The sequence below is a fragment of the Ruditapes philippinarum genome, unplaced genomic scaffold (assembly GCF_026571515.1).
Source record: "Ruditapes philippinarum isolate M1 unplaced genomic scaffold, ASM2657151v2 ctg888_1_1_1_1, whole genome shotgun sequence".
Classification (NCBI taxonomy): Eukaryota; Metazoa; Mollusca; class Bivalvia; order Venerida; family Veneridae; genus Ruditapes; species Ruditapes philippinarum.
This window is the reverse complement of record NW_026861129.1, coordinates 20,449-42,570: the sequence shown is the minus strand read 5'-3', so window position 1 is coordinate 42,570 and position 22,122 is coordinate 20,449. Positions and strand designations below refer to the sequence as shown.

General features: G+C 35.1%; 1 protein-coding gene across 1 annotated transcript in view; it reads right to left on the bottom strand.

The window, feature by feature from the left end:
- Positions 1-673: 673 nt before the first annotated feature.
- LOC132714611 (nucleolar protein 10-like) overlaps positions 674-22,122 on the bottom strand; it is a 33,768-nt gene continuing 12,319 nt past the window's right edge. Inside the window, exons 6-17 of the mRNA XM_060697503.1 lie at positions 20,308-20,434; positions 19,871-19,956; positions 17,642-17,720; positions 10,268-10,417; positions 9,434-9,553; positions 8,809-8,887; positions 8,192-8,319; positions 7,472-7,570; positions 6,906-7,163; positions 4,286-4,509; positions 3,725-3,824; positions 674-3,151 (exon numbers count right to left, since the gene is read on the bottom strand). Coding sequence (XP_060553486.1) covers positions 3,014-3,151; positions 3,725-3,824; positions 4,286-4,509; positions 6,906-7,163; positions 7,472-7,570; positions 8,192-8,319; positions 8,809-8,887; positions 9,434-9,553; positions 10,268-10,417; positions 17,642-17,720; positions 19,871-19,956; positions 20,308-20,434 — 1,588 coding nt within the window. The 3' untranslated portion in view covers positions 674-3,013. The remainder of the gene's footprint in view (positions 3,152-3,724; positions 3,825-4,285; positions 4,510-6,905; positions 7,164-7,471; positions 7,571-8,191; positions 8,320-8,808; positions 8,888-9,433; positions 9,554-10,267; positions 10,418-17,641; positions 17,721-19,870; positions 19,957-20,307; positions 20,435-22,122) is intronic.

Here is a 22,122-nt window from a genome sequence, read left to right as displayed (position 1 = left end):
ATGGAAAATGACCTTTTTGAGATTTCCGCGGGGCATGGCCGTGCTTTTGGATCTGAGATTATAAAGTGTACAATTTTTGGTAAAAAAAAAAACCCCACAATTTTCAAATGTCAGCCGTTAAAATACCATTTGTTTGAAAAAAAGCGCTAGCTCTAGAAAAATGGTAAATTTTTCGATCGGTGACTTTTCTTACATTAACCCACATTGGTAACCTCAGTGAGGAAACTATTAGTGGCTGTAAGTGGTTCTATCCTAGTGTCCTGTGGGACCTGAAATAATACCCGAGGTCTTTATTAACCTTTGTAGCTGGCTTTAAAGAGAAAAGCAGCGATATGATGTTAATAATGTGTTACTTAAAACCCAATCTTATCAAGTTATAACCCCGTTTTCAGTTATGACATATCCCTTGTATTTTTGAACTGACAAAATAGCCAGTGGTATGGTACGTGTGCCTACAAAATCCAACAAGCTTCAATAGGTCAAAGGTGGTTTTCCTATAGATTTTCAAGTTAAAGAGAAACACTATATCAAAGACTGTTTTCAATCTACAATCACCAGAAGTTTGACCAATTCAAAATAAAATAATTAAATGGGTGTTTACATTAATCATATTTTTTTTAAAGAAATTACAGTTCTATGTTTTTGAGGGGGCAAATAAATCACAAAATTAAGATATAAAATTATTCTTTATTTATTGCAGCAAACATAACTTGGTATCAACAATGTTCACTAACAAGCATATTAACTTTATAAAACAGTTTTATGTGACGTTTTATTAATTGATCTTACCATAATGTATATAAGCCTGTAAGCTTTATTGTTATCCTGTTGTCATCCATTAAAACTTAAAGGTACATAAATGAATACATTTTTCCTTCCGTAGAGAAATGTCAAACACGTGCTTTATAATAGTGTAATGATTGATTAAGAGCGTATTAAACCTTTTGATCGTTTTTTGGGTTTTATGTCACGCTGACACAGTATAGGTCATATGGTGGTGTTCCAGTTTTCCTGGTGGAGGAAGACCTCAGGTGCCCTTCCATGCATTCAGGCACAAACGGACACCCCAGTAGAACCACCGACGTTTTGTAAGCTAGCTGGATAGCTTCCTTACATGAAAGGATCAAAGGCCCTGTTGGAACTTGAACCCACAGTGGTGAGGGGCAAGTGGTTAGAAGTCAACGACCATAACCATTTGGCAACAGATGCCTCGCATTTTAAACGCGATTATAGGAACAAAACAGTACTGAATGAGATATTTCGTTTCACAGAGGTAGCCTAATGTTTACAAAGTGATATTTTATAATTACTAAAAAATAAATCACTGTTATTTGTATGAAGTGCCAAAACACAAAAGATGGTTCAACAATAAGCCAATAAGTAACATCTTGTAAACTATTAAAGCATATCAAAAATACTAAGAGCACCATGAAGGTTGGGCAATATACACCCACTGAAAATTTGTTTGGGTAATCAAAAAGTCTTCATCCACAAAAGGATATGTTTCCCTAAACCTAAGTCTAGTGAAAGCAATTGACTTCCAGGGCAGGGTCAATTTTGACCCGAAGGTCATGATTTATTTAACTTTTGTAGAAATCTAGATAGGTTAGTTCATCACCATTCATCTACTCTAAGTGCTGATGAACTGAAAATGTTACATAATTGCACACCATAACAATCAATTAACCTTATTTAATAACAAACTTAAATACAATCAAGATGATTAATTTGTATGAATTAACTTAATGTATGTCTAAGCTGTAAAAATAACATTCATTATCACTAATATATTTATATCCTATCCAACTAAATCAGCCTTATTTGTTAAAAGCACATGCTCATTATTCAATCATGACAACAGTTGAAACTTTTCATCATTTCAAGTATAATGTTTCAATATGTACTGAATGACAAGCAACCAGTGCAGACCATGATCAGAAGGTATGGATGAGCTGGCAGATCTTAGTCTGCACTGGTCACGTGGGTGTATATTTAGTTGCCGCCAGCACAGTTTAAGTTCAACAACTAAAGCTACTTTCTTGGAGATAAGCAAAATTGCAAAGTTTTCAACAAAAATCTGTAAAAGTCTGAGAAAAGTATACTTCAAATTCACAATTCTTTAAAATTTCACATGCTAAAATCAGTATGGTTGAAATTAGGGATGACATAAAATATTGAGAAATTGATATATCATCGTTATTCATCATTTCATTCAATATCGATTTACAATTCTGATTACTGATACCATTTGAAACCTGTTTAACCCGTCTTGTGCAAAAGAAATCACTTCTCAACTTTTATTCTTGGCTAGCCTGAACTATAAAAAAAATTCACTGAAGTAAGCCATACATAAAACAAGAAATCATACTTTCCATTGTTATGTTGTATTGGTTTAAAGTTTAAACACCAGTACTGCATGTAATTATATGGTTCTACTGTAATCACTATTTCATCTGACATTTCATTTATATTTGGCTTTCCATATATCAATAACATTTTTCCCCAATCAATGAATGACAGCCCTATGTTGAACTTAAATTTATATCACAGAATCCCTACCCATTTACTAACAGTGACGTCTGTATTTACATACAGCCTAAAGGATATAATGTGCTATAGGACTGCCTTTTCAACATCACTTTTAAAAATCAATATTGCCATACAATGCAAAACTTTGTCAGCCTCCTGAAATTAAAACTTGACAAAACTTTTTTTCCAGACATAATATGCATGTATAAGTTCATTCTTCAAAACTCGTCAGGCTGTCAAAATTTAGTTCTGACAAAATCTTCCATAGCACATATTCTGTTTGCACACTCAAATTTGTTAACCTCCTTTAAATTATTCCAGGCCTGACCTTAATTTTCCATGACATAAGCTCTAGTTACCCTCCACTTCAAAGGGGCTAGAATTGTGACCAGAGGTATCCCCATGCCCAGATCTTTCCTATTTTATCTGCATTTGCAGAATGTCACAAATTTTATCACAGATAATATAATTTCTGTACAAAGTATCACTTCACTCTCTGTCCCATCCAGAATTTGGGCTTTTGTTTAAGTCCTTTAGTTATCTCCCCTGCTGATCTGCGAATCTTTCTGCGCTCAGCATGATGTGATCGTTGCTCATGTTCCTGCCGTAACTCTTTCCTTCCCTGAAAATTAAAAGTATCAAGAATGTAACACTACAGCTCTCATTTGATCATTATTTTGTGTAGAACGTTGATAATTCTTGCCTCAGAGTTGCCAAATGTTCATCACTCAAAACCAAGTTGATAGCATAATCATTATTTATAAAGAATTTTGACAGGCTTTGAGTTTTTGACAGATCATATGGCCAATTTTATCAATAGACTTACTCCGGCATTTTTTTCTCAGCTAATCTGGGGGGTACAAACAAATTTTCACAGTTACAGCTTCGAAAATAAGCACAACAGGTTGACTAATCTATTGTGACTGGTTGTGCACCATGAAGCTTAACAGTAAAAGTTTGTATGTACCAGGGGATAAGCTTGGAATCACCCACTTTTGCCGAATTCCAGATCACATCAATTGTAAACATATACAAACAAAGCTTATATTGCTAACTATCATGAGTTCACTGTAATATACTACCATCACTTTTTTTCCTTAAAGTCAAGCTGAAAAATATGTGACACATAAAAAGGGGGTCATGACTTTCATGCAAATCGCAGAAGTCCAGCTTTGTTCAATAGAACTGGTATTACCTTTTTCATTGTAAATTTGAGCTCCTTGTTTCCTATGGCGCCTGGCTCAGTTGCTATGGTAACATCTCCTTCTCCCGCTAGCCTCTCTGCAAGTGATAATCTGAAAAGAAACACACAACATTCCATTATGTGAAAGCAAGTTAAGTATCAAAGATAAATGGTCAAATCCAGCAAGCTTGCATATTTATGTAAATTTTAACGAAAAGTTAATGTTTTAATAGTTCATAGAAAAAAATTTCAAAGAACAAATTAAGTTATTTATACTAATTAACTACTTAATATATGTTAAATATGCAAATACAAGGTAGAATAAGACAACTGCATGAATTGTTAGCACTCGTCTGCTACTGGCAATTTTTTTATAAATATTCTGAGTTAAAAGCGGACATAACTCCTAAAATATTGCTTTCAGGATAATGTTCCTTGTCTAACAACTGTCCCTTGTCATGATAATTATCCTATTCTCAAGGCAATTTACGAGGCCCCGTAAGTTTCTCACATAAAATACAATATAATACAAGTACTTCAAAAAAGCAACCCCAAACAAAATGAAATTCATACTTCTTTTCTTTCATGATTCTGTTTTCATCAGAAGATTTTCCAAACTCGACCCCTTCTTTAAGTTCGAAGAATTTCGGAGCTTTATCCTGTCTCTCTATCCTAGTGGCTTCCTTTTGCTCATCAACATGTCTCTTCCACTGTTGTTTATCTGCAGCAGTCCAAGTATGTTCATCATCAGAACTACTGTCACTGTAGCCACCCTGTTCCTTGGCGTAACCCTCATCCTAAAACAAACAAGAACACCTCATGCTGTGTAAATGCTCATCTGTTATAGTCAATAAAAACAAGTTTTTACAAAATATTCTTAGTTGAAAAGGAACATATCTAAAAATATTGCTTTCAGAATAATGCCCCTTGTCTTACAACTGCAGCTAGTCATGATAAACAAGTATTGTGAGTTTCTTTTCGATATCTTTCCAAATGTTTGAATAATCAAATGGGCTACATTAATGTTTTTACACGACAACAATGAGACAGCCATCATAAAAGCTTAACTTTTTCTTTGAAACAGATGATTTACTCTTTGAAACAGATGATTTACTCTTTGAAACAGATGATTTACTCTTTGAAACAGATGATTTACTCTTTGAAACAGATGATTTACTCTTTGAGACAGATGATTTACTCTTTGAAACAGATGAGTAAATTAAATGGCTGGCCATGAAAACTAACTGGTAATTACATGATTTTTCTGCAAGTGATTGACTACTTATCTCACATGATTTCTAAATCGGGGGTGAGAGACAAATGGTTATTAGACTCAATGTTTGAGATCAGTTGAAATTTTCCCTCACCTGAGGATCAAACCAGGGAAATCTTCTGAGAGCTAAGCAGGTGGACATAAGTGATGCCTGTATCAGGAATGGAACCATAGACCTATTACTTCTTAAGCCAGCATTAGTCCAAAACATTTGATACAAAATCAATAGGTTTGTAAAACAAGAGGGCCATGATGGCCCTGAGGTCGCTCACCTGTATATAGGCCCCTCCAACCCCCCCCCCCCCCAACGTTGCAGGGCCAATTTAACCCAAGGGCTTTTATTTGCACAAACTTGGTAGACACCCATAAGAAGATGTTTCATGCTAAACATCTAAGCTCTAGCTCATTGGGCTTTTTAAAAGAAGATTTTTTTAAAGTTTTTACTATACACATATAGTTAAAAACAATGACATCCCTGGGGCCGGGCCAGGGCTTTTATTTGAACAAACTTTGTAGACACTTACTAGAACATGTTTCATGCTTCATATCTAAACTCTAGCTATTTGGGTTTTTTCAAAGAAGATTTTAAGTTTTTGCTATACACATATAAAGAAAATCAATGACCCCTGGGGCGGGGCCAATTTTGACCCCAGGTCTTTTATTTGAACAAACTTTGTAGATACTCACTAAAAGATGTTTCATGCTTAATATCTTAACTCTAGCCATTTGGGTTTTTTCAAAGAAGATTTTTTAAGTTTTTGCTATACACATATAAAGAAAATCAATGACCCCCGGGGCGGTGCCAATTTTGACCCCAGGGCTTTTATTTGAACAAACTTGGTAGACCCCTATTAGAGCATGTTTGATGCTAAATATCTTAGCCATAGCTCTTTGAGTTCTTTACAAAGAAGATTTTTCTAAGTTTTTTTCTATATGCATATAGGGAAAATCAATGACCCCCCGGGGCAGGGCCAATTTTGACCCCAGGGCTTTTATTTGAACAAACTTGGTAGACACTTATTAGAACATGTTTCATGCTAAATATCTTAGCTCTAACTCTTTTGGTTCTTTAAAAGAAGATTTTTTAAGTTTTTACTATATGCATATAGGGAAAATCAATGACCCCCCGGGGCGGGGCCAATTTTAACCCCAGGGCTTTTATTTGAACAAACTTGGTAGACACCCATTAGAACATATTTCATGCTAAATATCTTAGCTCTAGCTCTTTGGGTTCTTTAAAAGAAGATTTTTTAAGTTTTTACTATATGCATATAGGGAAAATCAATGACCCCCCGGGGCGGGGCCAATATTGACCCCAGGGCTTTTATTTGAACAAACTTGGTAGACACTCACTAGAAGATGTTTCATGCCAAATATCTAAGCTCTAGCTCTTATGGTTTTTTAAAAGAAGATATTTAAAGTTTTTTCTTTCGGTTGCCATGGCAACCAGAGTTCTGCATGGAATTAAATTCTTTGAACAATTTTTAAAGGTGACCACCAAAGGAACATTCCTGTGAAGTTTGGATGAAATTGGCTTAGTGGTTTATGAGGAGATGTCATTTAAAGTAAAAGTTTACGGATGGACGACGGATGGACGCCGGACGAAAAGCGATCACAAAAGCTCACCCTGTCACAGGTGAGCTAAAAACTAATCAAAATTTTTTAAATCAAATGATGGACATAGACTAATCGCAACAGGTCATTTGGACATGTTTAGCTCTGATTACGTAAACAAAAGGGCCAAAATGGCCCTAGATCGCTCACCTGACCCAACAAACTCATCTAGGCAATTACTTAGACAAGCATCCTGACCAAGTTTAATGAACAAATGTGGACGGCCGACAGACGACTGACATTCAACGGTCCTAAAAGCTCACCTGAGCTAGCTCAGGTGAGTTAAAAAAACTTCCGATTATTTACCTCCACTTCATTAAACTGGTCCTCTAACTTCTGCTGCTTCTTCTTTTTGGCCTTATCAAGTTTCGACACAACCGGATTCAGCAGTTTATACTCCTCCGACTCCTTATTGATCTGGAAATCCGGATTCTTGAACATATCCGAGAAACGGTTATCTTTAAGCAAGGTGAGACCAGCTCTCATCGTCGTTTTCTTCTGCACGATGCTATCCTCGACGTCCAGTAATTTCTCGGCCAGTTCTCTATTTACTTTAGGTAATTTCTAAAATATTTTTACAAGAATACAATTAAATGTATATCTTAGTATTAATAATGTAGTTTTAAGTAGAAGGTATTTTCGCTGACTAATTACATTTCTTTGCTTACAAAATAAATACTATTTTTTAGCATTTATAATTTTCTAAAAACATACTAGGAGTTCCAAAAAATTGTCATATCCTCCTAAAACAAACCCAATATAAAATTAATGTTACGATTGGTTGGTATATGTAACGATATCGTTTATTGACTTACTATAATAGGCAAAAAAAATTTTTTTGCAAAAACAATAAAAAGATATGGTTCCCTTACCTTCACAACGACCCTGTTAGCTCTTTCTGCCTCAATCTTTTCTCTGATCTTACTCTTCCTGTACTCTTCATAAGCAAATGGCTCAGCTAAAGACTTGGCCTGTAAATAATATGTAATATTCAAATATTATCAAGTTATAATTATCAAAAGACATTCTAATGAACCCAAAGACAGTTCAGATAGCTCAATGATGTTTGAGACCACCCTAAGCAAAGCTTATAGCTTTTTTGTTGTTTCATTATTAATTCTTATTGTTTATAAAGACTTTACATTTGTATAATTGTGTTAGAAGCTAAGATGTACAAGCCTTAAAAAAATACTTCAAGGAACCAACACATACTAAGCAAAAAGTGTAAAATTTCGTACTCGAGGATGAAACTGTTTGGCATGATTGCCCCTGACAGGGTTTAAACCAATGCAACCAGCAATCCTGAGAGAAAACTGGTCTGATGTGTTAACCACTTGGCCTGCCCAGCCACCAAAAAGTTCCTCCTGGATAAAATTCTTTAGAAAATGTACTAAGAAAGCCAATACTTTCACCTTCATCTTATGTGTTAATGATATCTCAAAGATGTATTTGCTTATCATAAATAATAAAACCTTTTGGTAGGGAAGAGCCACAGGTTATGTTGCCAAAAAGGATTTTTAACCCAACCCTTTTGTACATTGTGTATAAATAATGTATGTTTATATCATATGCAATAAGAAAATTGTCCCCACCTTATGGTACAGGCGTATATCGAGGAAGAAACCATGCATGTAAGCCCTAAGGAGGTTTGAACCAATCAAATGATTTAACCCCAAATCCTCCAATTCTTTCCGTGTCACGAACTTATAATCATCATACACTGAAAAATTTGAAATCAAATAACATCTTAATAACAAATATTGGGGTTTACTAACACTGTAAAGGTCATATGGTGACTTTCCAGCTTCACTGATGGAAGAAGACCTTGATAGCCTGACCATGCATTATTTCCAGCACAAGCAAGCACCCAAGAAGAACCACTGACATTCTGTAAGCTAGCTAGAAAAATGAGCCAACTTTTCAATTCTTTTATGACTGTTCTTTATTACTGGATTAATGCATTGGTTTTGTTATGCCATCAAGCAAAAAGCCAAGAAGATATGCTGAGTGAAAAATAAATAGGACAAAAAAAATCCGAATATCCCCAGCCACAAGCAATCTATATATCAGGATGTTTTGCCACGATTATGGATAGGGGCAAAGTGTATGCCATATACTAAAGTGAGAATGATATTGTAAATTTCAAACTTTTAAATTTTATAATAATCCTTTAAAATCTTTGGTCTACTAAAATCAAAATAGAAATTACCTATAGCAGCATTGCTTTCTTCCAGCTCCTCTGTGAGATTGTCCAAGAAGGAACACCATCTTGGAGCTGTACCTAGAGACTAATAGAACAGAAAAAGGGATCTTAAAACTCTAACAAGGGAGACAACAAAACTCTTGCTGAAACTTATCATGTAAGACACATTTAACTCCCTTGTATTGTCTTGTTTGAAGTAAATATTTACCTATTTTATATCAGAATTATAATATTAAGTGTTGTATGTTGTGGCTTAGATCAGACTATCCATCCCAAGGGAAACCACTTCAAACATATGTCAGATATATTTTCTTGCATATTCTACCATATTCCATCATACTTTATATTCTTTACCTTAATTAAACAATTTTGCCTGGAAATTTACATCATAACACCCGTAACTATTTTCTTGCAACAGCGTATGAAATTACAACTTCATTCATTGTGGCGAAATTATGACACCCCCAATGCCAGATGAAATTTCGGGCATGGGTAAAACTAATGGAAACACCATTCTGATATGCAAGAAAAGCTATTTTCTAAATTAAGAAAAAGGAGAAAACTGCATAAACTGAAAAAAAATACAAATTCCAGAAAGTTTAGCATTACAAAGCAGAAAATGACTACTTACCGGGAGGTAGTAAGTAAGAACTTTTGGTGCCTCGTTTGCCATGAACACAAGTCCAGAGCCAGGCACCATACACATATCATTCAGGTTGTTTCCTGGCTCGATAGCTGTGTAAGCTTTACCCTGCAATAAAAAGGATTTAAAAAAAAAATTATATTTGAGGCCCAATCTTGGTAACCCCGTTTATTTACCATGTAATAAAATGGCAAAATTTAATTACATAGTAACATGTGTACTGATTTCTGATGATCACTTGTATGTTGTATCCTCCATGTTATGCTGTATCTTGAACTGAAATAACACCTTCGGCTCTGCCTCCGATGTTATTTCAGATACACCTCCATCGTTATTTCAGTTGTCTGTTTGCTAATATGCACATTTACCCCCAGAGACTTCGTAATTTTTTTAATATCACTGGTCTAGAATAGTTATAATGAATTTAAAATACAGCAAACTACCTTTATTTGTAAACAAAATAAAATATCTTAACAAATTGACATCAGCCAATTAAAGTTCATATAAATGTGAAATTATCCAATGAAAAGCAATGTTTTCAATGTATACTAAAAATAGCCTTACTAAGTGTATGTGTCATAATTGTATGGTCAAAACATGTATTAAGCAACCATGAAAGGCAAACATCAAAATGGTCGCTAAATGAAACGGTCGCTTAAGACAAAGCACGAGAAAAGACAAAAGTCGCTTAACACATTAAAGATATAGAGAGAAAATGATCAGGGGGAAATTACAGTGATCGCATAAGACAAAAGTCGCCCAATACACATGGTCACACGAGCAAGTTAGACTGTATTACATATCAAAATAAATTTAGAATACCGTATTCCTATCCCAGAGTTTTAGTATTTTAGAATCCATTGACATGACTAGGTCCAGGTGATCATGGAACATTATTTTTTTTATAGGCAGTTCATATTGATGATCCTTCACTAGCAGAGGTTTATCAGATCTGATGTCATACAATAGTACCTGAAAAACAACCAAACAACTTTACTTCATACAAAATATATGCCCTGAATCTAGATCCACTGACAAATAGCCAGTGTTTATTCTAGGATTTGAAAAACAATTGGGATTTTTATTGAAAAAGTGAGAATTTATTACATTTGTTGATCTTTTTCCATCTTTCTCTATGTAAAATTCCCCCCCCCTGCCTCTGAAATAATAGGGGGTTATTCTCAAAAATATGAGTGAATCCCCCCCCCCCCCCCTCTATTTTGTAATTTCCTAAATTTTTAATTTTTGATTTAGCATTGGATCTCATAACACCACGTAATGTAGCATTATATTGCAGATTTACCATTAATTACCTTATTGTTAAGCTTTTAATTGTTTAGGAACATACAGTGTAGCATTATATCACATTTAACAATCAAATTCACCATTTATTGTAACATTAAAACTAATAACATGTTATAAGCATTTAATCACATAAGACCATGTGATTTAGCAAGGAATCACATTGATTCATATGATTTTACATTTAATAAGTGTTTAACAAGACCAATTATTTAGACTGAGCTTCAAATCACATCAAATGATATGATTTAGCATTAAACCATGCAAGACCATGAATGTGATTTATCATCAAAATTCATCAACTCATGTGATTTAGCTTAAAAATCACGCAATAAAATATGATTTAGCATGAAATCATAAAATTTGGCATTCAATCATATTATATGATTTTGCCTTTCATCATATAAAACAATATGATTTAGCATCAAATCAAGTTAATTCATATGATTTAGCATTAAATAATTTAAGTAAAAATATTGATCACTTCTAATCTTCCTCATCTGATATTAAATTGCTTCACCAAGGTTTTATGGATACACATGTATTTCCCCTTTAAAAATCACTTAACACTTTCTATGGAACAGAATAAGTGCATTTATTCCATCTTGCTTTATGATATTGGGACTTACATTATGCTTGCTTCTATACTTCTTTATGACAATGAAAACCTGCGTTTTGCTAAATTCAATCATGCCTTATTATTACTGAATGCACTTTCATGTAATTGCAACCTTATGTGTTCCCTACTAAACCATCAAACTCACATATTTTAATATGCTATATGTTTAATTGCATCTTTTATAAAGATCAACGTATTATGTTTGGTGTTTAAGATAACATTCTTTGCTTGTTCTTGATATAACTATATGTCACATGGTTAGTTTCTGTCAGTACCTTTAATTTGCCTTATATTGTCGACATTATGTCACAATAAATTATTAATTTTGATCAATAATTGGCGAATTTGATGTGTCTTAGCATTCATATGCTTCAATATATACACTGATTACAAATATAATGCAATATAGGATCACTGCGCATCGACAACGAAGATGACAACGATAGCGATATTATAGTCGCATGTGACAGTACGCACTAAGCAGTTGGCAGTAAGCATAATGCGAGTTGCAATAATTTGTGTTCGTATTATGACAGCAGGTGTCGCTTTATCGGTACATCCCGTTATTTTCCGGATGATCCCGTATTTTGGCACGTGGAGTAAAAACAAAGTTACGTCCCCTTTATACAGGGGCGTATACAGAACAGTGTTAGTTGGAGACTGACATGTAAAGGGAAAATTTACTGGAGAACAAGAGAACACGATGCGACAGACGAAAAGTGCGTGTTTTTGAAGATTCCGCCAGCATGTGAAAAAAAATGTTATAGATTTCTCTAATAGCTCATCCTACAAGTGGCAACTCACCTCTTATATAATTGTTTACATTTCTTTTTGAGCGTGTGTGATAGTCGTATGAGCAATAGTGAAACTGAATTTTAAGATATACTATGCTCAAACTTACGGTGGCACAAAGGTGACATGTGTGTGTTTTTATTTATCTCATGCGCACGAGATACTATGTCGTGGCCACGGGTTACTAAGTCGTGACCACGAGATAGTTAAGTCGTGGGAACGAGATACTATATTGTGGCCACGAGTTACTTAGTCGTGGCCACGAGATAATTAAGTCGTGGGAACGAGATGACTAAGTCGTGGCCACGAGAGGAATAAGTCGTTGGAACAAGTTACTATGTCGTGGCCACGAGAAAGTTTAGTGGTGGCCACGAGAAAGTTAAGTCGTGCGAACGAGATAAATAACCAATCAAATTACACTATTTATATGAATTTTCCTAACAAGGATGCCCCTACTTCTCCTGTCCGTAAAAGTACCATTCATACAAGTTATTGATTGGTCAAAGATTTAGCGTCATTGTGACCCTGATTTCTGACCAAATTGCCTAAAAATTATTAGATCATCTACTGATCTTTTTAGGTTATATAAACTACAGCTTATTCTTTCTAAATCATTCATCAGACAATGATTTTACATGAAGTGTCATGTTTGTCTGACCCGTGACCTCAAACATCCTTATAGGATATCTACTGTCCATGGGCAATGTCCCTACCCAATAAAATAAACCAGGACTAAGTCCCTCTCAAATGTTAACAGGCCGTTGTACGTACAAAATGACCAATTCTATCATAGAATTATCCCAACAAAGGGCTATAACTAAGTCAAAATTAATGTATGGTTTATGGGCCTGATGATCCTTAAGACATGTATCAAGTTCAAAGTGAACACTTCAGTATTTTCAAAAAATTAATGTTGCACGTAAACCTTTAAACAGAAATTTTCTAAGTTTAGAAAATCATGGTGTAATCTGATTTAATTATTTCGTCTGCACGACACAGTTATCTCGTTCCCACGACTTAAACGATCTAGTAACTCGTGGCCACGACTTAGTACTAGGGCTGTGCATTGCCATTTTTTGTCACGATACATATCACGATACTTGCATTTCCAAACGATGCGATTCACGATATGTATTGCATACTTGGATAAAATGCGATGCATATTGCCATTCTTATGTCTCGATGCAATACGTATCACAACATTGACTTTCAGACTTTATCTACATAAAAAACTTGGTCATTTGTTCACAGCATAATTACGAATGTAATATAAAACTATTACAATAACAAAACAAGAGGGCCATGATGGCCCTGAGGTCGCTCACCTGTATATAGGCCCCCCCCCCCACCCCGGGCCAATTTTTACCCAAGGGCTTTTATTTGTTTATTTGAACAGACTTGGTAGACACCCATAAGAAGATGTTTCATGCTAAACATCTAAGTTCTAGCTCATTGGGTTTTTTAAAAGAAGATTTTTAAAGTTTTCACTATACACATATAGTTAAAAACAATGACACCCCTGGGGCAGGGCCAGTTTTGACCCCCGGGCTTTTATTTGAACAAACTTTGTAGATATTTACTTAAAGATGTTTCATGCTTAATATCTAAACTCTAGCTCTTTGAGTTCTTTAAAAGAAGATTTTTTAAGTTTTTACTATATGCATATAGGGAAAATCAATGACCCCCAGGGGCGGTGCCAATTTTGACCCCAGGGCTTTTATTTGAACAAACTTGGTAGACACTCATTAGAAGATGTTTCATGCTAAATATCTTAGCTCTAGCTCTTTAGGTTCTTTAAAAGAAGATTTTTTAAGTTTTTACTATATGCATATAGGGAAAATCTATGACCCCCGGGGCGGGGTCAATTTTGACCCCAGGGCTTTTATTTGAACAAACTTGGTAGACATTCACTAGAAGATGTTTCATGCCAAATATCTAAGCTCTAGCTCTTATGGTTCTTTAAAAGAAGATTTTTTAAGTTTTTACTATATGCATATAGGGAAAATCAATGACCCCCCGGGGTGGGGCCAATTTTGACCACAGGGCTTTTATTTGAACAAACTTGGTGGACACTCACTAGAAGATGTTTCATGCTTAATATCTTAGCTCTAGCTCTTTGGGTTCTTTAAAAGAAGATTTTTTAAGTTTTTACTATATGCATATAGGGAAAATCAATGACCCCCTGGGGCGGGGCCAATTTTGACCCCAGGGCTTTTATTTGAACAAACTTGGTAGACATTCATAAGAAGATGTTTCATGCTAAATATCTAAGCTCTAGCTCTTACGGTTCTTTAAAAGAAGATTTTTTAAGTTTTTACTATAAGCATATAGGGAAAATCAATGACCCCCCGGGGCGGGGCCAATTTTGACCCCAGGGCTTTTATTTGAACAAACTTGGTAGACACTCACTAGAAGATGTTTCATGCCAAATATCTTAGCTCTAGCTCTTTGGGTTCTTTAAAAGAAGATTTTTCAAGTTTTTACTATATGCATATAGGGAAAATCAATGACCCCCCCGGGGCGGGGCCAATTTTGACCCCAGGGCTTTTATTTGAACAAACTTGGTAGACACTCACTAGAAGATGTTTCATGCCAAATATCTAAGCTCTAGCTCTTAGGGTTGTTTAAAAGAAGATATTTAAAGATTTTTCTTTCGGTTGCCATGGCAACCAGAGTTCTGCATGGAATTAAATTCTTTGAACAATTTTTAAAGGTGATCACCAAAGGAACATTCCTGTGAAGTTTGGATGAAATTGGCTCAGTGGTTTATGAGGAGATGTCATTTAAAGCAAAAGTTTACGGACGGACGACGGACGGACGGACGGACGCCGGACGAAAAGCGATCACAAAAGCTCACCCTGTCACTTTGTGACAGGTGAGCTAAAAAAACTCTTCAACTTGTTATTATAGCTTATATTCAAGTTTTGATCTTTCAACAAATTACATTACTTATTACTTTAGGATTTTTACTTTTTACTTAAGGATTAAAGGCATTTTTCATTATACCATAACTATTAGTGTATTGCGATACTTTCCCGCTATATCGATGCATCGGGTGGTGAAACATCCTGATATATTGGAATTTAAAAATTCATTACGATGCATTCATCGAGGATAGGGCAGATCGCGATGTATCGATGCATCGATGAACCGTTACACCTCTACTTAGTACAGTACAAACTTGATTTTTTTCTGTAAAATAAAATAAATATAATTTGGCTTCACACAAATATTGTGCTTTCAATCCTTTACACCGTAAGTGGGCAGTATGAATATACATTCGTAAATGTATAGTGTTATTACAAAAAAAAATATATGGAAGTTTCTTTTAAAGACAGACACAACTTTACTTGACCCGTAATAAGGAAAGCAGATTCCTATACATTATGTGTATGTGTTTTTATTTAAATAAAACATATTTAGTAAGAATTTTATAGATTTCAATAAATTTCTGTGATAAAAATATGTTACTGAAAGATGTGCATAGTATATCATTAAGCACAAATGTATGTGAATGTGGTGGTGTGTGCGGGATGTCTGATCTATAATCAGACACACATATGCCCAACATTTGAGCCGCGTCACGACAAAACCAACATAATGGGTTTGCGACCAACATGGATCCAGACCAGCCTGCGCGTCCGCACAGTCTGATCAGGATCCATGCTGTTCGCTTTCCAACTCTTTTACAAGTAGAGAAACTGGTAGCGAACAGCCTGGATCCTGATCAGACTGCGCGGACGCGCAGGCTGGTCTGAATCCATGCTGGTCGCAAACCCATTATGTTGGTTTTGTCGTGACGCGGCTCATTTGTAATTGACTATGCACATGTTACAAAAATAAACAACTTCCTTCTTTCCTTATTATACATGTATATTTTAATGTGTTACATACCTATTCGCCACTATTAGTGACTCTGAGACATTTATTCACAGACACTTGGGGTTTGGAGCTCAAAACATGCATATTTGTCAATCCCAGCACATGTACTGATCATATATACGAATATCAAAAAAACTTAATATAAGCCGTTTTGAAAAAAATTCATATTTCAACATCTGTAATAATACAATATAATAATAGTATTATAATTATAGATGTTGAAATATGAATTTTTTTCAAAACGGCTTATATTAAGTTTTTTTGATATATATGATCAGTACATGTGCTGGGATTGACAAATATGCATTTTATTTGGATTTTAAAGGCGTTTTGAGCTCCAAACCCCAAGTGTCTGTGCATTTATTAAGTTAAAAGGCCAATAATTTTTGCTTTTTAATGTCCAAGTCATTAGATAAGACCTTCGCAGTACCTAGGCAGGTGCTAGACAACTGGATGACAGCATAATATGTTTTGGTAAGGGAGTACACTAAGAAGACTATTGCATGAAACTGACACGTATATATTCCACGTATATTTGGGGGTAGGTGCAGCCCTTAAGCCAGGGCCTGAATCCGCCACTGACTGTACGTGTAACTGCCCCATTGCATCACTTTTTACGAGCATATTTTTTTCTATTAGACTGTATACATATATAAAATTATATTGCATAATCCTTTACTACTTGTATTTATATTCTTTCAACTGCAATGTATGTATTAAACGCTTAGTACGTATTTATATATACATGTACGCAGTATCTATACGGAAAATTCCGATGATAGGCGAATCGTGGAAAAAATTCCGTTGACATCGATAACAGAGTTCTCGCCCCTTAACAGTTCACAAATCGCTAGACATAGTTTTAATTGTTTATCATAATGTAAGATGATCAAACATTATCCACAAAGCCTCAGACACCGAGCTTTATTAAGCATAAACACTGCATAATGGATATAAGCGAAAGCTAATAGTAATCACGCCATGCGAGCTATAAGTCATATTTTAAAAAATCCATCAGGGAACATTAAATAGTTAATTTTAAATGACTTATACATAAAAGTAATACAAAAAAACTAAACCGTAAATGGTTTGTATAGAGCATGAAGAAAGGTAGCTTATGCATAAAGGTATATGACGTTAACATTTTAGTATTCCAAATGGCTTGTTCCAGTTTATTAGTTATCACTCAATGAAAGAATTGGTGACTACGAAATGTTTGAATGAAATAACGAAAAATGGAAACCAGCAAAATGCAAAGTTTAAATATCATAAAGCAAGATGGAATCAAGCATAATGCAAGTTCTAATGTCATGTAGCAAGATAGAATTAAGCATAATGCAAGTTCCAATGTCATCAAGCAAGATGGAATCAAGCATAATGCAAGTTCCAATGTCATCAAGCAAGATGGAATTAAGCATAATGCAAGTTCCAATGTCATCAAGCAAGATAGAATAAATGCATTAATTCTGTTCCATAACTTTCCTAGTACCAAATAATTCTGCACACACTCATTTTCATATTTGAAATAGAGATTTACAAATACAATGTATATAGAATACAATACATGACTTTGTCCAAGTAATTAAGAACTTCAAACATACATGCCCAGTGCTGGTTCCCACAGCAAGCTGTAGAGGTCCTCTATACTTCATTGCAGTTATAGCTGGTACCCCTTTAATACTGAAATGATTGAAATAAAAAATTAAATTCAGAACATATCATAAGTAACAGTAATTATAATAATAGTATTATATAATATAATGTCTTCTAACAACTGTCAAGCCAGCCATCCACATCTCATGGCTTTCTGATACCTTTCAAGCCAGCCATCCACATTTTATGGCCTTCTGATACCTATCAAGTCAGATATCCACATCTCATGGCCTTCTTATTACTATTAAGCCAGCTATCTACATCTCATGGCCTTCTTATTACTATCAAGCCAGCTATCTACATCTCATGGCCTTCTTATTACTATCAAGCCAGCTATCTACTTCCATAGCCTTCTTATTACTATCAAGTCAGCTACATGTATCTACATCTCATGGCCTTCTTATTACTATCAAGCCAGCTATTTACATCTCATGGCCTTCTTATTACTATTAAGCCAGCTATCTACATCTCATGGCCTTCTAATTACTATCAAGCCAGCTATCTACATCTCATGGCCTTCTTATTACTATCAAGCCAGCTATCTACATCTCATGGCCTTCTTATTACTATCAAGCCAGCTACCGTATAAGTGGTTTTTTCTGCGGGCTCCATATTCTGCGGTTTTTCCAAATTTTGGCATGTTTTTATTTCTGCAGTCTTAATTTCTGCGGCACATTCTTTGGACAAAATGTGATTTAAATTCTGCGACTCGTCTTATCAAAGTCTAAGTCATATTACCCTATCTATTATATTTGCATGTACACGTTCGTCTTCACGCAAAACTGTATAGTAATTACAAGCAATTATATTGTTCGCTATGCGCAACAATAGAAAGGTATACATCTTTGATCAGCGTGAAGTGATGTGTGAACACTATACCCCGGTAGTATCTTTAATTTAATAAAATTGATAGAAGTTTACCGTAAATCAGATGACAATTAAAGTATACAACGATTATTTATTCTTAAATTAGCATCATTAACAATAAGTAGATCCTTACAAACACAGATTAAATACTCAGCAATTTTATACAACTTGAAAACCCGCTAACCGTTATAATCTGTTACCAGGTTATAATGTAGGATACATATCGTAGCAGGTAAGAGAAATATTCTGCGGTTTTTATTTCTGCGGTGCCGAAACCGACCGCAGAAAAAGCAGAAATAAAGTCACCGCAGAAAAAACCACTTATACGGTATCTACATCTCATGGCCTTCTTATCACTATCAAGCCAGCTATCTACATCTCATGGCCTTCTTATTACTATCAAGCCAGCTATCTACATCTCATGGCCTTCTTATTACTATCAAGCCAGCTATCTACATCTCATGGCCTTCTCATTACTATCAAGCCAGCTATCTACATCTCATGGCCTTCTCATTACTATCAAGCCAGCTATCTACATCTCATGGCCTTCTTATTACTATCAAGCCAGCTATCTACATCTCATGGCCTTCTTATTACTATCAAGCCAGCAATCTACATCTCATGGCCTTCTTATTACTATCAAGCCAGCTATCTACATCTCATGGCCTTCTTATTACTATCAAGCCAGCTTTTTACATTTCATGGCCTTCTTAATACTATCAAGCCAGCTATCTACATCGCATGGCCTTCTTATTACTATCAAGCCAGCTATCTACATCTCATGGCCTTCTTATTACTATCAAGCCAGCTATCTACATCTCATGGCCTTCTTAATACTATCAAGCCAGCTATCTACATCGCATGGCCTTCTTATTACTATCAAGCCAGCTATCTACATCTCATAGCCTTCTTATTACTATCAAGCCAGCTATCTACATCTCATGGCCTTCTTATTACTATCAAGCCAGCTATCTACATCTCATGACCTTCTCATATCTATAAAGCCAGCAATCCACATCTTATGGCTGTCTGAGTCAATGCAAGCTAGTTATGATATCCTAATGACCTTTGAGATATATTAGTAACTAAAAACCTTTATAAGTCTGTAAGACGTGGCAAGTCAGCCTATGATACCTAATGGCTTCTCAGTTACTGTAGATCAGCCATGAAAACAACATGGCCTTTCAGACATGGCAAATCAGCAAACTAAACCTTGTAACCTTGTCAGACATGGCCATTTAGTCACTGAACTCTCATGACCTTGAATGTACTTATTTACAACAGATAAAAGTGAATACAGAGTGACTTACTCAAGATCTTCAATGTGACTGCTGAGTGCGGTATCCAGGATTCCAGCTCTTGTCCTTACTCGTGGGTCAAAACATTCTACAGTACCCTGTAAACGAAACATAAGTTAATAATGTAAATACTCAAAATAGTTGGCAATGAAAAGCATGTATTGAACACAGCCAATAATTATATAACTTCAATACTTAAGGTATATATATGGAAAAAGAAATCCTAGTTGAATATTTATCAGTAAGGATTCATAATATAAACCTGAGAGCACACTTGAAAAAAAAATTTATCCTGAAATAGTTAGCACAATGAAATAAAAATATGCAGAATTTTGGCATTACAAATATTATATATAATAAACACATTCCAGAAATATCATGACATAAGGTCATAAAATTCAAAAAGTAAAAAACATCAAAAATGTCTGAGAATGCATCATCAGAGTTACCTCTCTTGTTCCACAAGCTAGCAGATGATGATAATCGTTGAACTCGCAACATTTCACTTCCTGTGCGTCGGTCACTATCGGACTGAGAAATCGACCCTGTTCCATATTAATTCTGTATACTTCCGGACTGGAATTAAAAAATAATGATATAGTGTTACTGCGTTTCCCAATTCATAACATATACTTTAAGCAGCAATTTCATTATATGCTTGTCCATATGGTAATTATTCCGGTGGCGAGAGTAAACAAATCTTAACACAAACTATTATTTTTTTAAATCTGGTCAATCAAGACGCATCTGTAAATAATTCTGGATATATGTGAAACATTATGTCAAGAAAATGTACATGAAAACATTAGCAAGTTCCTAATATCTAAAAATCACCAGTTAACAAAATTTTTCTGACATTAACTAGACCTATGACTGAAGGTGATTAATACTCCAACCTGCAACTTTGACTTTATGAAAAAAAAAAGTAGTCTGAAGAAAAATTTGAACACAAACTATCAACTGTGTACAGGAAATATTTCAATTAATTGTAATCACAACTGGGGTCTTGAAATAAGCTTGCTATACACCAAGTTTGATTACAATATCTCATTCCTAACTCTACTTATTGTCCGGAAAACCATTTTTCTATTTTAAGTAACACTGTAATGGTGACCTTGACCCTAGGGGTCCAAATGCAATACCAACCCAGGTCTTCATATAAGCTTCCTATACACCAAATTAGATTACAATATCTCATTCCTAACTCTACTTATTGTCCGAAAACCATTTTTTCCATTTTTCCTAACGGTGACCTTGACCCCAGGGGGCCCAAATGCAATACCAACCAAGGTCTTCATACCAGCTTGCTATACCCCAAGTTTGATAATAATATCTCATTCCTAGCTCTAGTTATTGTCCAGAAACCATTTTTCTATTTTTAGTAACACTGTAACGGTGACCTTGACCCCAAGGGGTCCAAATGCAATACCAACCCAGGTCTTCATATAAGCTTCCTTTACACCAAATTGGATTACAATATCTCATTCCTTACTCTAGTTATTGTCCGAAAACCATATTTCTATTTTTCCTAACGGTGACTTTGACCTTGACCCCAGGGGGCCCTAATGCAATACAAACCCAGGTCTTCATATAAGCTTGCTATACGCCAAGTTTGATAACAATATCTCATTCCTAACTCAAGTTATTGTCCGGAAACCATTTTTATATTTTTAGTAACGGTGACCTTGACCTTGACCCCAAGGGGTCCAAATGCAATACCAACCCAGGTCTTCATATAAGCTTGCTATACACCAAGTTTGATTACAGTATCTCATTCCTAAGTCAAGTTATTGTCCGGAAACCATTTTTCTATTTTTAGTAACGGTGACCTTGACCCCAAGGGGTCCAAATGCAATACCAACCCAGGTCTTCATATAAACTTGCTATACACCAAGTTTGATTACAGTATCTCATTCCTAAGTCAAGTTATTGTCCGGAAACCATTTTTCTATTTTTAGTAACGGTGACCTTGACCCCAGGGGGTCCAAATGCAATACCAACCCAGGTTTTCATATAAGCTTGCTATACGCCAAGTTTGATAACAATATCTCATTCCTTACTCTAGTTAGTGTCCGGAAACCATTTTTCTATTTTTAGTAACGGTGACCTTGACCTTGACCCCAGGCCCCGTGTTCACTAACAAAAGATCAGGATCAGGATCAAGTGATCCTGATTTTATTTTCATTGTTTTATGTTACTAAAATTAATCATGCTTTCATAGAATTGAATGGTATATATTCAAAATGTAAAATATTGCTGATTTG